Below are 18,185 nucleotides of genomic sequence, written 5' to 3' on the forward strand. Positions count from 1 at the left end.
AAAAGAGCTTTAAAAACACCTATGTTTTTAAAAAAAGGTTTAAAAACATATTAAAAAGCAATTCCAACACAGATGCAGACTGGAATAAGGACTCTACTTAAAAGGCTTGTTGAAAGAGGAAGGTCTTCAGAGGTGCGGAAAAGATAACAGAGATGGTGCCTGTCTAATATTTAAGGGAAGGGAATTCCACAGGGTAGGTGCTGCCACACTAAAGGTCCGTTTCCTATGTTGTGCAGAATGGACCTCCTGATAAGATGGTATCTGCAGGAGGCCCTTACCTGCAGAGCGCAGTGACTGACTGGGTATAAAAGGGATAAGACAGTCTTTCAGGTCCCCAGCTGTATAGGGCTTTGTACACCAAAACTAGAACTTTGAACTAGCCTGGTAGCTAAAAGGTAGCCAGTGCAATTCTTTCAGCAGGGAGGTGACATATTGGCAATATCCTTCCCCAGTGAGCAGTCTCGCCGCTACATTTTGCACCAGCTGCAACTTCCAGACCAACCTCAAGGATAGCCTCACATAGAGCTCATTACAGTAATCCAGCCTGGAGGTTACCAGTGCATGGACAACAGTGGTCAGGCTATCCTAGTCCAGAAATGGCCGTAGCTGACTCACCTGCTGAAGCTGGTAAAAGGCACTCCTAGCCACTGAGGTCACCTGGGCCTCTAGCAACAAAGATGGATCCAGAATCCAGGAGATAATCTGTGTCATTGAATAATACCTGCAATTGCTGTGCCAGAGCCCTCTCAGTCACCTTCCCTAAAAAGGGGATATTTGTGACGGGCGGTAGTTGTCGCAAACCAATGGGTCCAAGGTGGGCTTTTTCAGGAGTGGCCAGATCACCACCTCTTTCAGGGCAGCTGGAACCACTCCCTCCTGCAATGATGCGTTGACCACACCCTGGATCCACATGGTCAAGCCCCCTTGGCAGGTTTTAATAAGCCAAGGAGAACAAGGGTCGAGAGGACATGTTGCTGGTCGCATTGTTGCATGCACCTTGCTGTCATGGCCCCGTCAGAGGACTCCTCAGATGAGGACAACTCGGGAGTAACAGCAGCAGACCCAGGAGCAGCAGGAGACATGGAGGAGCCTCCTGAGAATCCAGCTCCATCTGCCCCTCAGCTGCAGAGCACCCCAGGGACAGCAGAGGCCCTGCAGCCAGACACAGACAGTGAACAGGATACTCCCCCCTCACCTGCAGAACGTAGACAGCAGAAGGTCAGGCAGAAGAGAGGCAGGCCTGTCTCCTTAAGGCCCAAATGCTGAGGGCTCACACCTGCTGTCCATCCTGCTCTTTATAAGGCGCACCTTGGCTGCAGCTTGTTGCTGACTGCAACGTCAGGCGTGGCTTTGTGTAGACCTAGTTTCCCTGCAGCATCTCTTTAACTGACCTCCTTGGCAATTGATCCCGGACCTCCACTGACCTCGCTTCTGGACTTCTGACTTGGCAAGTACGCTTCGGATAGGCCTGGCAGATTTACAACCCGACTGCTGGCTAAGGACTTTCCTTCCCTGCCAAAGACCCAGGAATTTCCAGCCCCCCCTGACACTGCTGATGCAGTGTAGAGCTGACACTTGTCCACATCATCAGGTTGCATCAACTGAAACCTTTCCCAAGAAGTTGCAGCAAACGTTGCACTCGACAGCTTACTGGGGACCACAGTAGATGTGGATGAGGCATCAAGATTGCTACAGAGGCAAGCAGCTTTACCCTCAAAGTGTCTTGCAAACAATTCACAGAGGGTTTCTGAAGGCTCTGAAGCGCCATTTTCTGGAGTTGATGTCAACAGACCCCTGACAATACGGAAAAGCTCCACTGGACAGCTACTTAAGAATGCAATGGTGGCAGAGAAGTGGGCCTTCTTTGCCACCCTCACTGCCACACAGTAGACATGGTTATGATGTTTTACTTGTGCCCGATCAGCCTCACAGCACATTTTTTGCCACTTGTGCTCTAGCCATCATCCAGCCTGTTTCATTGCCCTTAGCTCACTGGTGTACCAAAGTGCAAACTGGGCTCCACAGTACTGGAGAGGAAGCTCAGGGGCAACCATGTTAAGAGCCCGATGCATTTTGTTGTTCCACAGTGTAACAAGGGGTTCAACAGGGTCACCTGCTCTATCTACTGGGAACTCCCCCAGGGCATTGAGAAATCCTGTGGATTCCATTTGTCTCAGGGGTGGACAATCTTAATCTGTCTGGATCGGAGCCATAAGTTTAAACTTGACCAGGACGTGGTCTAACCATGACCATGGGGAGATATCCACCCCATTATCTCCAGACCACTCCTTCCTCCATCTGGAGCAAAAACCAAGTCGAGGTTGTGCCCTGCCATATGCATTGGGCTGGTGACAACTTGAGACAGCCCCATGGTCATCATGGAGGCCATGAAGTCACAAGCCGGAACGGTAGAGGCAACCTTAGCATGGACACTGAAAACTTCGAAGACTCATTCCGGGCTCCTTCAATACCACAGCCAAGATGGCTTCTGCCAGTTCGGTCACAGAAGCTTCTGGGCAGCAGAGTGGACAATACACCAGCAGCAACCCTCGTTTACTGTCTCCTTGGCCCAACACCCGGTGCAGGCCCTCGCAGCCAGCTACAACACAGAGTGATTTCCTGGTTACAGAGATGGAAGTTCTGTAGACTGCAGATGCTGTGCTGGTGTTGCACGGAGTATCCAGGTGGGCATCGCTAAGTCAGATGAACTCCTCCCAGCTCATCCATCCCGGTCTCAGTAATGCACACCAAATCGGCACCTTCATCCATGATCAAATCATGATTGTGGACTGATCTGGCATTAAACAACATCACACAGCAAATTGGACACAGCAAATGAGCAACAAGGAACCCGTCCATGAGAGGTGTGGAAGCGACGAACAAGGTGTAGATAGCCTTGCCTTTGTCTTCTATGGTAGTTCATCACCTTTCCATGGCCATATCTCCCTCTACCCATGATCAGTGAAATTGGGGTGGCATCACCCATGGCCCTCCTTACTAAGACTCCTCCTAAACACCTGAGATGGACCCAACAAGATCCCACCACCAAAACCTACCTGAGCCAATTATCCCAGTAGGCCTCTGCAAGAATTGGAAAAGTCAGACCCACTCAATATCTCTAACACGGGTTACATCTACTTTCCTCCTGTCTCACACCCAAGGAAGGGCAGCCTTCTGACAGCTACAGACTCTCACTTTGAAGGCATCTGGTCACTTTCTCCTATCATTCAGTTCACTGCACAGGCTATCACCTTGCACAGGAACTACACATGTGCCATACACCCTCCCCACTACTAATCTCTTCTAGATTGTTTTTTTTTTTAAATAGAAGGTTGTAGCGCCCTCATCCCTGGGACTCCCTAAGCGGCAAACCCCTTTGGTGGTGACCCCAGCAGCGGCAGACCCACTGCCCAAGGGCAGCTGGGCTTTTATGCCCCCTGTTCCAGCCAGAAGCTGATGCAAGAAGCTGTCAGATTGACTGCAGCCTCTCTCTGGAGTCAGGGTCAGCCAGTCCTTGCAGTGCTTACCAGGGACTTCAGCTGTCTCAAGAGACAGCAACCCAGAGGAGCAAGCAATAAAGCACCCAAATGCTCAGGTACTCACTCCCAGGGCAGGTCTTCTCCAGTCCCCCAGTGCTGCTACTGTAATTAGCATCTATTTGGTTGGAACCTGGAGCACGGAGAAACCTTATATTAATGTGATGGCTACGATTTGTGTGTGTGTGTAAATACTTACTTTCATTATATGTTCACTCAGGATCCAAGTGCTAGCCTGCTGCCAGATCTTGGGATTAAAACCTCTCTGGATATCTAACTTTTCTTGTGTGTTTATATGTGTGTCCTATTAAATGCAATGAATGATAAATATCTCTTTATTACTAAGATCCCTCAACTGCATAGAAGTGAGAACTCAAGAGATTCATTCATGTTATTAATTTTTTTTTGCATTGCTGTCCAATCATACGAATGCTTTCTTTGAACTCCTATAGGAGTAGCAGTTGTCTTGGGTTTGCAAGCATTCTTGTTGGGTACTGAACAGGAAAGCATTAATAGCTTCCAGTTTATGTTCAAAGCTTAAATTATAAGTTACAATTTTAGCCTAGTCTGCTTTTTTGTTGTTTTTACTTATTATTTCCCCCTATAGTTTACCAATGCCCTCTTGAGGGGTATTTTTCTGGATTTGTCTTACTCAGATAAGACTGAGGTGTGCATAGAGCTATAATTTTTCAGATTTCTCTCATTTAGAAGAGGAGACCATGACTGAGGATAGGAATATGCTGCTTATCGAATCTTGCTCTTAAGATAGAAAAAACAACCAGCTTGCTGTGGCAATTCCCTTCATAAAGACCAGTGGATATTTATGTTGTGTACACCCCTGTGGCTTAATTGAGCCCAGGATCACTGGAGCTCACAGAATCAGAACCTGTTTCAGTGCCCACAGATTAGCTCTAGGACACATAAGGTTGCAATAAAGTATCACTTTATTTCATTGAACTGTGAGGGATGTGAAATAAAGTGTGGCTGTCTGATTTGGAGATACTGAAACAGTGGTTTAAATTGGGATCAGGCTGCAGGACCAATCCTGTGTATCAGTTCACTCTGGCTCCTTCTGCCTTGTTTCAGCATTATGTATATTCATTATCGGAGACAGTATGCTTCTGCAAGCCAGTTGCTTGGCATCACGAGTGGGAGAATTCTGTTGCACTCATGTCCTGCTTGTGGGCTTCCCAGAGGCATCCTGTTGGTCACAGAACAGAATGCTGGACTAGATAGGCCTTTGGGCTCTTCTTATGCTGATGTTGTTGTTTCAATAATGTATATTCTGCTTAACACTGTAGTCTCTAAGCGATGCACAGTAAGGTTAAAAGATATAATAAAGGTAAATTAGTTAAAACGAATCAGAAAACTTACTTAAAATGCCTGCTGAAATAAAAAGGTCTTTACCATGTGCCAGAAGTTCAACAAGGAGGGGGCCTGTTTGATTGGGTCCACACAATACTGCAGCCATGGTTAGAATGAAGCCAGGCATGTTAAAACAGTTACGGTGTTTAACTGGGGTTCTTAACATGAGTTTGACTGTACCTGGTTTCATTTGATCCAGGCTTGGGGACAGGTACATTGAAACTTGTTAGAAGGGTGGTAATAGAGTGGATTTACATGGTACAGTGGTGGGGATAACCCAGATTTCATTGCAGGTCTGAATTGGGATCCAATACTAAGAGGACTAATTAGCAAAATATAAATGGTTTGTTTCATGCGTTTTTTTCTGTAGCTTGTATACAAGCATCTTCTATAGATTTGTTTATTTTGCTTGATGGAAAACAAGACCTTTATGGAAAATGTCAAATTCTCACCACCACTAACAAGGCTTTTATTTGTCTCTCAATGTATGAGGACGTTCAGAAAGAAAATAATGGAAAATAAGCTTTGGCTTTATTCATCAAACATATGGGAATCATTTAGACATTTGTGTTAGGCACATAGCAGAATCATTACTGGAGTGATTTGCCTTATAAATAGCTAATCTCATAGGTGGGTCAGACTTCCAAGGAAAATGTCCAGGAAAGTCCTTCCTTGCACCCCTCTTTCCCACCTGTCCACTTTGTATCTGCAATTTTCTGTCAACTGAAATCTAGGTGTTGCTAGAACACAGAGAGTGTGTCCAGTTGCCTCATTATCTCTATTTTGTAAAATGGCGAAACAGCTTTAAAATGTCCTTAAGTTGATGCTTTTAAATATTGGTACTGTTTTCCTTTTTAGATGTGTCAGACAATACCCTGGTAAATCCATGGAGCTGGCTGGTTCTCCTGCAGGAAAAAAATGTGTTTGCTTCTAATTTAGATTTTCATAATATAGTTTTGCTATTATTAGATAAACTAACAGGCCTTGCATTTGCTTGCTTAATCCCTTGAATACCCTTCTGCCTGTGCAGTTCTCTTCCCAACTACATACCTTCTGTTGCTGATTTGACAGCCAAATAAAGATCAGAAAGCAACCCCACTTGGTGCCTGATATTTTCATGGGGACAATACTTATCGGAAGTGAAAGTTGTCTTAATTAACAGTATTGGCCTTTCCAATGTCAAAAGGACAATTTCCTCAATTTCCCTCTGAACCTACCCTCTGAGGTTGATTTGATAACGTATCTAACACATTTTTGAATAACAGAAACAGAATAATTGTAACATCTCTGCATACCTCCAGCATTTGAAGAGCAAAGCACCGCTCATTATGTTGCAGTGTTGTTTTACACAAATGGAATGAGACACTGTGGCTGCTCTCACACTGCACTTTGTTCCGTTATTCCAATGATTTCCTACCTGGTAATTTGTGCATTTTGTTTTATCTTTGCTATGACGTAAAAGCTAGTGCCAGAAATCTAGTGGAATATAGTGGAAGTTTAGCACTCATTTCTGTGATAAATGATTCCAGAAATAATCTGTTTGTAAGCTTGGGAACCTGGAAAATTGTGGTAGTTTTATGCTGGCTGCAGCCACTCATGTGACAGCCATCCTGGCATGCAATGCATTAAATTTTTTTGCCTAACGAAAATTGTACTGGTATTCTGGCAGCAGTTTCCCCTTCCTCCTTTTCTCATCGCTCCTTGTGTCTAGACACCACCTAAAAATAATGTCAGATATTAAAGGGAAAGGGATTGCATGGCAACAGGACAAGATCTTAGACCTGCTACTCAGTGGGGAACTACAGAGCACATGTGTGTAACAGGTGAAGGGCGAAAACAAGAAGTTGTTTGTTACATTAGTGTGAAAGACATTTCTGTGGAATGCTGGTGTATCTGCTGAAAAAGCCACAGTTCCTTAATGCAGCAGGTAGTGCAGTGTGAAAGGAATTTTAGGAACGGATGATGAGGGGCAATAAGCTGAGTCTGAATCTTAGCAAGATGGAGATGCTGTGGGTTGGTGGTTTCTGAGTTTGGATAATTGGTCAATTACCTGTTTTGGATGTGGTCGTACTCCCTCTGAAAGAGCAGGTTTGTAATCTGGGGGTGCTCCCAGAATCATCTTTGTTGCTAGAGGCCTAGGTGACCTCAGCGGCTAGGAGTGCCTTTTACCAGCTTTGGCTGGTAAGACAGCTGTGGCCATTTCTGGACCGGGATAGCCTGACCACTGTTGTCCATGCACTGGTAACCTCCAGGCTGGATTACTGTCGTGCTATGTGTGGGACTGCCATTGAGGTTGGTCCAGGAGCTGCAACTTGTGCATAATTTGGCAATGCAACTGTTCATTGGGGCAGGGTATCGCCAGCATGTTCCTCCTCTGCTGAAAGAATTACACTGGCTTCCCATTAGCTACCAGGCCAAGTTCAAAGTTCTGATTTTGGTGTACAAAGCAGTATGCACTTTGGGACTAGGATACCTGAAAGATAGTCTTACAGTAAATCACTGCACTCTGCAGGTAAGGGCCTCCTGCAGATACCATCTTATCAGGAGGTCCATTCTGCACAATATAGGAAACGGACCTTTAGTGTTGTGGCACCGACACTTTGGAATTCCCTCCCTTTAAATATTAGAGAGGAGCCATCTCTGTTATCTTTTTGGCACCTACTGAAGACCTTGCTCTTTCAACAACCCTTTTAAGTAGAGACCTTATCCCAGTCTACATCTGTGTTGGAATTGCTTTTTAAAATGTATTAAGGGTTTTAAAAAAGATTTTTTAAACTATGTTTTAAAGTCTTTTGTTCTTAAGATGTTTTAAAGTGCTTTTAGTGTTTATGTTTGCCACTCTGGACTTCTGGGAGGAAGGGCAGGATATAAATGAAAACAAACAAACAAATAAATAAATAGAGACATAAGTGCATGTGTGAAAGCAGCCAAAGATGAAACATTCTTTTTGCCATGATCTATATGCATAAAGGGAAATTTCTTTCTCTCACCTTTACTGACCTCAGAGTCTAGAGGGCATGCATATTTGATTTGCTTGCCTTTCTAATGAAACTGGATTTTTTTTGCATTGAAAAATGCAAAGGTGAGCAGGACATCTGACTTCTGTAATTAAAATACATTTTGTATAATTTGTTTGTAGCATTCACTAGTAACATTTGTCACACTTTTCTGGAGCTTCTTATAATTTTTTAGGTGGAATACATACGGTATCATGAGTCAGGAAACGGCGGTTCAGGATCTATAGGAGGGATGTCCTCTGCTACATGGAAAAGGGTCATGACATAACTAAGTGGAGGTCCTCTAGCTGTTTGCGTGCTAAGCAATGATCAGAAACTACCCATGAAATTTGCATGCTTCCCTTCACAAGCCCATTGGCTAAACTTACTTTTTAAAACAGAAAGTTCAGATTTCTGCAGTTCAGTGAATACCACCAGATTATGCATTGTCAGTATGAACATGGTCATTCAGATTTTTTTCTTGACTTGCCCCTTCCATCCCTGGCTTTTTGTTCCCATAGCTATGCACAGAAATTTGAAAGGATAACAGGCAAAGTCATTGGGATACAGGTCTTTCCCTCTCTGAGAACCTAATGTAAAAGCTGTAAGCATTTTGATGCATTTTGAATCTTGTTCTAAAGACAAGAAATTGGGTGAGAAAATGTTTTGGAATTAATCTACAATTTCTTAGTATCAAAGGAACATTAAGAGGAACTGTGTATATGTTACAGTAGTAATTCCCAAACTTTTTTCTCCCATGGGTCACTTGAAAATCTCTGACAATCTTGGTGGGTGGCTTCATGGTTTTTCTGCCTGTTGTAACAACTGAAATGCCCTGTGCTAGGTGCTGCATGATTTGTAATCGACTCTGTATTGCTTCTTTTATTTCTTATATTGTTTTCTGTTGTATTACAACTTGCATTCCATAGAATTCAGACTGCAATATGATAAAATACAATATAAGAGATAAAAGCAGCAATTAAAAAGTCACTTAAAATCAATAGGAATATTTAATGCAGACATGCTGTGGACCACCTGATTAAAGCTCACGGACCACAGTTTGGGAACTTCTGGGCTGGACTACTGGCAAAGCAATCTCTTCCCTTTCCTCCTTCCCCAAACACCAAACTCTGTAAAATAACCATAAGGTAAAGAACAGTGGATTTGATCCAAGGGGCTACTTGCACAAGTAGAAGACGTTCATGCAAGAGTCGTCTGGGAGGAGGGGGGAAGGGACTACTGTCCTATACCAGTTTTTCCATGCAGCTATAGCTGTCCTGCACAACAACCCATGTTATTTATGAGTGTCTCCCAATCCCGAGGATTCGTTTTGGCATTGTCAGCCAGGTTTTAGAAGACCCTTGGACTAGATAGCAGGGAAGATCAGGACAAAGTTGGGAGGCATCCTGAATCAATCAAAACAAGTATATAAAGAAAGAAAGGTTGATCAATACATTTATGGGAAATAAAATCAAATTGACCCAAAGTAATTTGGCATAGGAATGAGATCCAGGAAGAATTACTTAAATGAATATTTCAGTGCCTTCAAACCAAGGCCAAACTCATGTCAATGGAAACCTGCCAGTTTTAGACTAAGGCTGCAATCCAGTACATGTCTATTCAGAAGTCAGCTCAATTGAGTTCATTGGGACTTACTCCAAGGTGAGTGTGTATTGGATTGTAGCCCAAGGCACAGTTTGACACTTTGCTGTTCTCCAAGTCATCACAGCAGTATAAAAAAATCACAACTGATTAGGAGAAACTTTGTGTTTCAGAATATATGCTGTTGTTCCTCAAGATCACCTATATCTCTGGTCGTTTTGAACTTTTGAAAAATTAACCATATGCTCTTTTAAATTTTTGAATATATTGAAGAACAGGTCTTTGAATCCTAGTGTTTCATGCTCCTCTTACAGAAATGACATCCCATGATTCAGCAGTGCCTCTGAAGGAAGCTTGTAGGAAGTAGTTCTTACTTTTATCCACAAATTTCAACATGCAGAGCTGGTTCACATGGAATGGTCATGGTTTGGGTCTTTTTGAGTCCAGGTCTTTGGTTCATATACTCCAAATTCTCTCCCTGACGTATTTGGTTGAAAAAATAAGTTTCTATCATATAAGAAACAGAAAGCTATAGTTGCCCTTCAAACCAAATTGGAACCCCCACTTCAAATCATGGGTTTGGAGGGCAATGTTTGCAAATCAGAGTTTGCTGGTGCAAATGTATTGGCAAACTATAGTTTGCACAAAATAGGAAGACAGTATCAGAATGTGGGAGGATGGAGTTTGCAAATTTGTGGTTGGTTTGACTCTGAGAAATACATAAGTGTTACATGTTCAAGCATGGTCCTTTTGTTGATTCTGCAAAAGGGCACATGCCTTTTTCAGCCACACACATTTCTTCTAGCACTATACTAATAAGGAAAATAGAGCAATCATTGATATAAAGTAAACAGTTAATTACTTCTGTCCCATTCATTTCAGTGGGTGCGGGTAGACAATCTTGATTTTTATAGATTTATTAAAAGCAGAGAGATAGTTATGGAGATTTGTATGACTTTTGTTGAACCATGTTGTGTGGTTAAATGGGTTAGTGTTTCTCTATAATGCAAACATGACTTTTAAATATCTGCCTTGGTAAACAGATTGCATTTCCAGCATTTTTGCAAGTGCTGCCTCCTTTGTAGGTGATGGCAACAATGCCATGCTAAGCATATATTGCACCAGTGAATGATGGGTTATCATCAACATCATCTCTGAGGTCAGTGGCCTTAGTAACCACAGTTTCCCACTGTTTGTTGATTGTTCTGCTATTTGACACAGCCACTCTTTAATCTCTACAAGTTTATAGTGAGAATGCATGCCTCACAGTGTTGCCAGCAGCTAACCTTTGCCAACACACTTGACTTAGAGGCTTTTAATTTGACCTATGGCTTATGTTCACGGGACATTTACTTGTGGTATTCTCATCCAAAAATAGTAATGATGGTATTTTCATCCAAAAATGGTGCCATGATAATTTGATTAGTTTTCTGGAATGTGTATTTGCAATGTAATTGGGGTTGGGGGAGTGGATCTCAATAGTGGAACCATTTATTCTGTAAGGTTAAGACATCATTGTTGTTGAATACTAAAACTGCAACAACAGCAAAAAACATGTGTGTCATTATGGCTGTAGCTTAGTGCTGAAGCATATGCTTTGCATGCAAAAAGCCCCAGTTATCCTGTGGTAGGGATGCTGTCTGAAACCCTGGAAAGCTGCTGTCAGTAAGTGCAGAGAAAGACTGGGGAACCTTCAGCAGCAGCCTAGGGGCTACATTCCCTTCTGGGTAACCTTCTGTGCGAGGAGGGCATGCCAGTCATGGGTGGGGTCAGAGGCAAAAGTGGGTTGAACAGGGGTGTTGCCCTGGGCTCTTACTGGGAGGAAGGGCGGGATATAAATCAAATAAATAAATAAATAATGACCGTAACCTTGACCATTATACAGTAAAGGTACTTTCTACACATACTCATACACCCTGTCCAGGCAAGCAATATATCAGAGTTCAACAACACATTTCAGCCAGGCAAAAACACTCAAGAAAAGTGTGAAGCAAAGTCGGTGAAGGGTGCTGCCTGAAAGGGAGAGGAAGTGTGGCTGGGGAGAATCCGAAGGACCAGACAGAGAGGCCTGAAGGGCATATTTGGCCCCTGGGCCTAAAGTTCACCACCCTTGGTCTAGAGGCACAAAACTAAACTAGATGCTTTATGCTTTGATTCAGGATAAGGCAGCTTTATACGGTGTTATCTTTCCATGATCTCCTATGTTTCAGAGCACTGTCCAATTATTCTTAGTAATGAACCACCAGTGGTTAATGGTGGGCTCCTTTAAGTTGGGCAGTCACATAAATAAAAGAGAAAAATGATAAAGGCCTTTTCCAGAACAAATGATGACCAATGTTGAATTAGAGTGCCAGTCTATTTGTTTGTGAAGAATACTGTCTTGACTGACAAATACTTTTAGTGGAGCACAGCATACACAAACTGAGCAATGCTTAGCCACTACATAGCAGTAAAGCTTCCCATTTCCCTCACATTATGTGGAATACATGCAGAAGGTGCTCAGCTTTAATTCAGAAACTTTTCAAATGTCCTCCTGTATGGTTGCCACAATATTAGAAAATATAGTGGTCTGAAAAGAACAAGCAAGCAAGAGTAGTTGTCTATGAAAATGGAAATGGACTGCCTTCAAGTCGATTCCGACTTATGGCGACCCTATGAATAGGGTGTTCATGGTAAGTGGTATTTAGAGGTGGTTTACCATTACCTTCCTCTGAGGCTGAGAGGCAGTGACTGGACCGAGGTCACCCAGTGAGCTTCATGGCTGTGTGGAGCTTTGAACCCTGGTCTCACAGGTCGTAGTACAATACCTTAACCACTACCACACTGGCTCTCTAATGCAACATAATTTGCCAGGTTAAATAGTGCTCTATGTATAATGGCATCTTCACACATTACAAGTTAGGGGCATACATATGTATATACCATGAATGTAGACATGGTGTATGGGCTGGGAAGCTGCAGGCATTCATAGTTCCCCGCCACATGTACATAGATGTAAATATGCAAATCTGATGAGGTACATCACAAGTGAATTAGAGTTGCAATTTCTGGGATGGCTTCTAATTGAACCAACTGTGGTTGAGTAAAAAATTAGGAAGATTCCATTCATTTTATTTATCCAAACGTGGGCGCAAACAGATAACCCAAAGAAACAAAGTCAGAGCCAAACAATTTAAGAACCTTAATACAAAATGTGAATGGCTGCCAGGATTGTGACAGATCTTAGGATATTTAACACAGCAAAGGGTATACAGTTAGAGAATATAACAGTTATTTTGACAGTATTGTATTATATCAGATGGTCTACATGACAGATAACTGCTGCTAATTGGGACACACTTGTTTCTGAACTTAGAGGAAATCACAACAATAATTGTCTTGTAAGTAATATCCATGTTCTGCTCCCACAACAAAGATCTTTTCAAAATTAGGACTCCTCCCAGCAGAATTCTGGTCTTAGGGCCCATCTGCACTATACATTTAAAGCAGTATCATACCACTTTAAACTGTCATGGCTTCCCCCAAATAATCCTGGGCACTGTAGGTTGTTAAGGGTGCTGAGAACTAAAAGACTCCCATTCCCCTTATAGAGCTACAGTTCCTAGAATTCCATAGGAAGAGGGGTTGACTGTTAAATCACTCTGAGAAGTGAAGTTTTTTTCAGTGATGAATGTCAGATCTTGAAGGTATGCTTGCCAAACAGTGATCACCCATGAAAACACTCACACAATATCATTGGTATAACAGAAGTGTTGACATAATATATGTTCTGTCAAAAGCCCTTTATTTTATCATTTATAGGTTTTGTATAGTTACAGTGTCAAGTGTTCTCAATGAGTCCATCAACAGAGAAAAACATGGAAAGTCTTATGTTGTTTTGTCCAGCTATTACTGGCCGGTTGTTCAACAAAGCATTTTTTAGGGTACTCATATCCAGATAAAGTCTGCACAGTAGTCCAGAAGCTGTGTTTGCCTGAGCCTTAATACAGGGGAGGCAAAAATCTGTGCCGCATTGCAACTGGGGTCCCATGAAGTACACCTATTGAAAAGATCCCAAACACAAAGTTTTCACCTTTACCTTTTTTGGGGAAGGGGGATTCTTTAACATTCATCCACACTTACTATGTAGTAGCATTTGAAGAAAATAACTTCTAGGCACTACCTGACTTCAGGTGAACCCAGCACAGGGAAGATTCATCCCGGTTGCTAGGGGAAAAGGGAAAACGGGAAAACTACGGAGATTCTGAGAACTAGAAAAAAAGGCAAGCAGGAAAAGTGCATTAAAAGGGAGGGCAAAACAGCAGCTCTTCAGAATCTCAGGGATTCCTATTGCCTGGTGTCCAAACAATTCACTTCTCAGTTGCAGCTCTGACTTCACTCATTGACTAATAACATAGACAGCCAGGAGCAGCCAGGCTGGCTTATTTCATATAAATCAGCTAGAACTGTACCTGCACATTTTGCTCTGTAACTTTCTTTCTAGGAGGGCTGGAGACTTCTTAAAATGAAAGCTCAAATTCTGGGCTACTTGCTGGGGATGCTACTGAAGTCTTTTGAAGGTGCCATGGCACCCTCAGGCAGTGGGTTGGTGACTCCTGCTTTACAGCATATGAAAGGATTCTGCCTAAGCCTTAGCTCAGTTAGTCAGAGAGTTCTTCATGTTGGTTGTGCAAGTTATATCACTCCTTTGTTGCCAAGCCTCAAGAGCATTTCTAACTGTTTCTTTCAGGCTATCTAGTTCTCTGGAGTCTTAACATACAGCTTTTTGGAGCCATTGCACATTTCCTTCTAGTAGGCTGGACATAGAAAAAAAATAGATGGAAGCTTGAGGAGTCAGTAAAGAACAGTCTGAAAAATGGAGGTGTCCAATTTTTGTAAATAGCAAAAGTAAAAAATGAACCTAAAGACTGTTTTGGCTTAGTTCATTTTTCCCCTAGATGTTAATTTGCTGTCATGTAACAACATAAGTTCCTGAGACCATGAGACTTTATTTATTCTTGCATTATTGTTTTTTTTTTACAGGAGTCAGAAAGTAATAAGTTATGTTCCTTATATTCCTTCCGAAATACTTCTACCTCACCACATAAGCCCGAAGAAGGAGGCCGTGACCGCAGTGAGCTAATGACCAGTGTTAACTTTGGAACTCCAGAACGCCGCAAAGGAAGTCTTGCCGATGTGGTGGACACACTGAAACAGAAGAAGCTGGAGGAGATGACCAGAACTGAGCAGGAGGGTATGTGCAAGATATAACATATTTTAATTTCTTTCTTTTTAGTTGATTTCATCCCTTAAGATCGTAACTGACACATTAGTCCCAATGTGAGTCTTTAATTTACCCATATTTTACAAGTCTACCACTGAATTTCACATGGCGTCTTTGTCTGCATTCCTTCATAGTCAATACACACAATTCTCATAGTGTGAACAATTACTTGAAATGAGAAATAAATTTATTTTGTACTAGGTAATTAATCAGATTAGATTTTGGTTGAGAATTGTGTAAAATGGAATAAATGGTATGGTGGTACTTGGACAAGATCTTTTAATGGTACCATTATTTGGATTTCAATTTGTTTGTCAACCTATGTTTAGTACTTTCTGGAGATTTAATCAAGGTTGACAAGGGTTGGAAAAATGCAAGTGAAGAAACAGTATTGCCTATGAGAATTCCCCACTCCTCATTTTGGGACATGTTCTTCTTTGGGATATGAAATCTGTTTTTTAAATGGCACCATGAGTCTATTGAGCTATGCTTCTAGAAATTCAAAACACCCTTAAGTGAGGCTAAAGTTTTGAAATGTTTGGTAGATAGGGCATTCAACAGAACCTTTGTTAAAGTATATTGTACTAGTAATTAATGCCACAATTTCAGTGCATTGTTTTATGTGCTTGAGTCTCATAGGTTTCAATAGGATTTAAGCATATGCAATTACTTGATTAAATTAATTCTCAGGCTACCATCTTCCATGCAAACTTCCCTATGTTTCAAGGGCAGTTTGTGGTTCAACTGTGGGGCCTTGGAAGAAGAAAATATGTTTTCTTCCAAGTATCCAAATATCTTTCAGATATAAATATGTTTGTTATAATTTTTCACAGGTTTAGCATGGCAGAGTTTGAGACAAATCAGACTTGCCAGATATTAGTGGAGCCTTCCTAAATCAGGTGCCCTCCAGAGGTTTGGGGCTACAACTCCAATCCTCCCCAGCCAGCATGACCTTGCTGGCTGTGGCTGATGGGAATTATAGTCCAAAACCTCTGGAGGGCACCAGATTGGGGAACGCTGTGTTCATGGATTGAAATCCAGATAGTAGGCTCAGGCCTGTACAATTTGATGGGAGGGAAAGGAAAATGGGAGCAATCCAAAATGTCAAGGTTAAGCTCTAACACTGTATCTCTAAATGAGGAAAAACTATATGTAGCAGTAGATCCATGACAGATTCTACATCCATTTCTTGGCTTGGTTTTTATATGACAAATGCAAAGTTAAATATGTTCTGTATAGGTGTCTTAAACATCTCTACAGTGATACAATGTCCCAGATTTTTCACAGCCATCTGTCTTCAAACTTATTTGAAGTTCTCCCCCCCCCCCGCAAAAAAAATCTTGTTGGCTTCAGTTGGGTGGCTAGACTGGTTGGATAGAAACTATTTTAAATTTAATTTTTGTTCTGTCTTACTTTTCACTGAGGAGTTTTTTTAAAATGTTGTTGATCATATTGCAAAGTAGCTAAGCTTTCTTTCAATAGTATTTGGATGCTATGTTGAATAGCAATGTGCATAGGCAGAGTTTGAAGACCAGTGTTTCAGGTGTAAGCATTATTTAATCTCCCCTCCCACCCCCAGTCTTCTATGTGGCCTTGTCCTCTTTCTTTTTATTAACTTGTACTGTACCTGTCTAATTGCAATGAGGTAGTCTGTCACACATGTAAGAGAGGAAGGGAGTGAATTTGCCAATATTTCATGGTGAAAGGGTTTCAGTGATTGATTCATAAAATTGTGCATTCTTTGGAAGATATATTTCTGCATATTTCTATAGCTTAATACCTATGGATTAGATTCAGAGCTTTTATGAGCAGGTGATCCCCCACCCCGCAGCCCCCTTTACCCCCTGAAAAGCTGCCCTGGAGGATTGGTGAACCCTCTGCAACAGCATGGGAGGTGGCACCATCTGTGCATGTGTTCAATGGGTAAATCAGTGAAAATTGCCTCCTTCTTCTAACAGTGAGTCTCTGCTGGATCACAGCCCCTTTTTGCAAACAAAAGGAGACTTCCTGTCAGGTTTGGATTCAACCCATTGTATTTATGCTAAGTTATTTTTAACTCAGGAAAGGCTGTGCCTGTTGGAAATAGGCAGTAAAAATATACATAGTGAATTTTAAAATAACATAATAGTAAAACTTATTTTACAACAAATATTGTCTATCTTATGGTATAATACTGGAGAATCTCAGATACTGAATAGGAAGGCATTATAATTCTTGGAACATGTTTTGGTAGCCTATTAGGGCTTCATCTAGCACAGCGGGGAGGAGAGCCTGGCTGGGAGTCCAGAGTCTGTGAGTTCAAATCCCCGCTCGTGTCTTCTGGATGTAAAGGGCCAGCTAAAGATCACCCCCACAGTGAGTGGCTCAGGGGTTACTTGCCCTGCCACCTGTGCAGCTGTGGGCAAGCTGCATAGTCCCAAGGAGCCCAGTTGCCCCCCAGCTGGCAGTTGCGGACAAGGAAGGGGCTGGCTTGTTCAGCTGTGGCATCTGAGCAGGCCCTAGCCAGCTGGGAAGGACTAGCCTCAGAGGGAGGCAATGGTAAACCTCCTCTGAATACCGCTTACCATGAAAACCCTATTCATAGGGTAGCCATAAGTCAGAATCTACTTGAGGGCAGTCAAGTTTCCATTTTTTCCTGTTCATCAAACTCTTCAACATCTGTATGAAGCTTCTGGGAGTTGTCATTAGGGGATTTGGGGTGAGGTACCATCACTATATATGGGTGATATCCAGCTCTGTTTCTTGTCATCTAAATCAGGTGAAGCAATGCAGATCTCAGTATTAGGAAGCTACCACAGACTGCGGAAAAGACAAATAATTGGGTGTTAGAACAAATTAAACCAGAACTACCATTAGAAGCTAAAATGATGAAACTGAGGTTATCATACTTTGGACACATAATGAGGAAACATGATTCACTAGAAAAGACAATAATGCTGGGAAAAACTGAAGGGAGTAGAAAAAGAGGAAGGCAAACAAGAGATGGATTGATTCCATAAAGGAAACCACAGACCGAAACTTACAAGATGTGAACAGGGTGGTTCACAACAGATGCTATTGGAGATCACTGATTCATAGAGTCGCCATAAGTTGTAGTCGGCTTGAAGGCACATAACAACAAAAAAATGGGCTGGCTAAGGACCAATAAACTGAAGCTGAACTAGAGAGGTGCTGTAGATTGGTGATTCTCATGTCTGGGAATTTGGGAAACGGTCCTTAAAATGTTAAGGGTTGGCCTGTATAGTAATACATGAGCAGATAAGTGATGTTTTAGTTAACTCTGCTGCATTGTTGTTATTGTGTATTTTCTTGTTTACTTGTTGTTTCTTGTTTACTTGCTATAACCTAACCTGGGTGCTTTTGATTAATGGCAGGATATACGTATTAAAAAGAAATATAATTAGTTTGAGATAACACAACATG

The 18,185-nt window shown here is 42.1% G+C and overlaps 1 protein-coding gene across 26 annotated transcripts in view; it reads left to right on the forward strand.

The window, feature by feature from the left end:
- Window positions 1-18,185, forward strand: part of SOX6 (SRY-box transcription factor 6) — a 765,761-nt gene that overhangs the window by 274,854 nt on the left and 472,722 nt on the right. For all 26 annotated transcript variants that reach the window (XM_061610274.1, XM_061610275.1, XM_061610270.1 and 23 more), the window contains one exon: window positions 14,522-14,732. In XM_061610274.1, the coding sequence (XP_061466258.1) occupies window positions 14,522-14,732 (211 nt within the window). The remainder of the gene's footprint in view (window positions 1-14,521; window positions 14,733-18,185) is intronic.

Source organism: Rhineura floridana, chromosome 2, assembly GCF_030035675.1.
Source record: "Rhineura floridana isolate rRhiFlo1 chromosome 2, rRhiFlo1.hap2, whole genome shotgun sequence".
In the NCBI taxonomy this organism is placed as follows: domain Eukaryota; kingdom Metazoa; phylum Chordata; class Lepidosauria; order Squamata; family Rhineuridae; genus Rhineura; species Rhineura floridana.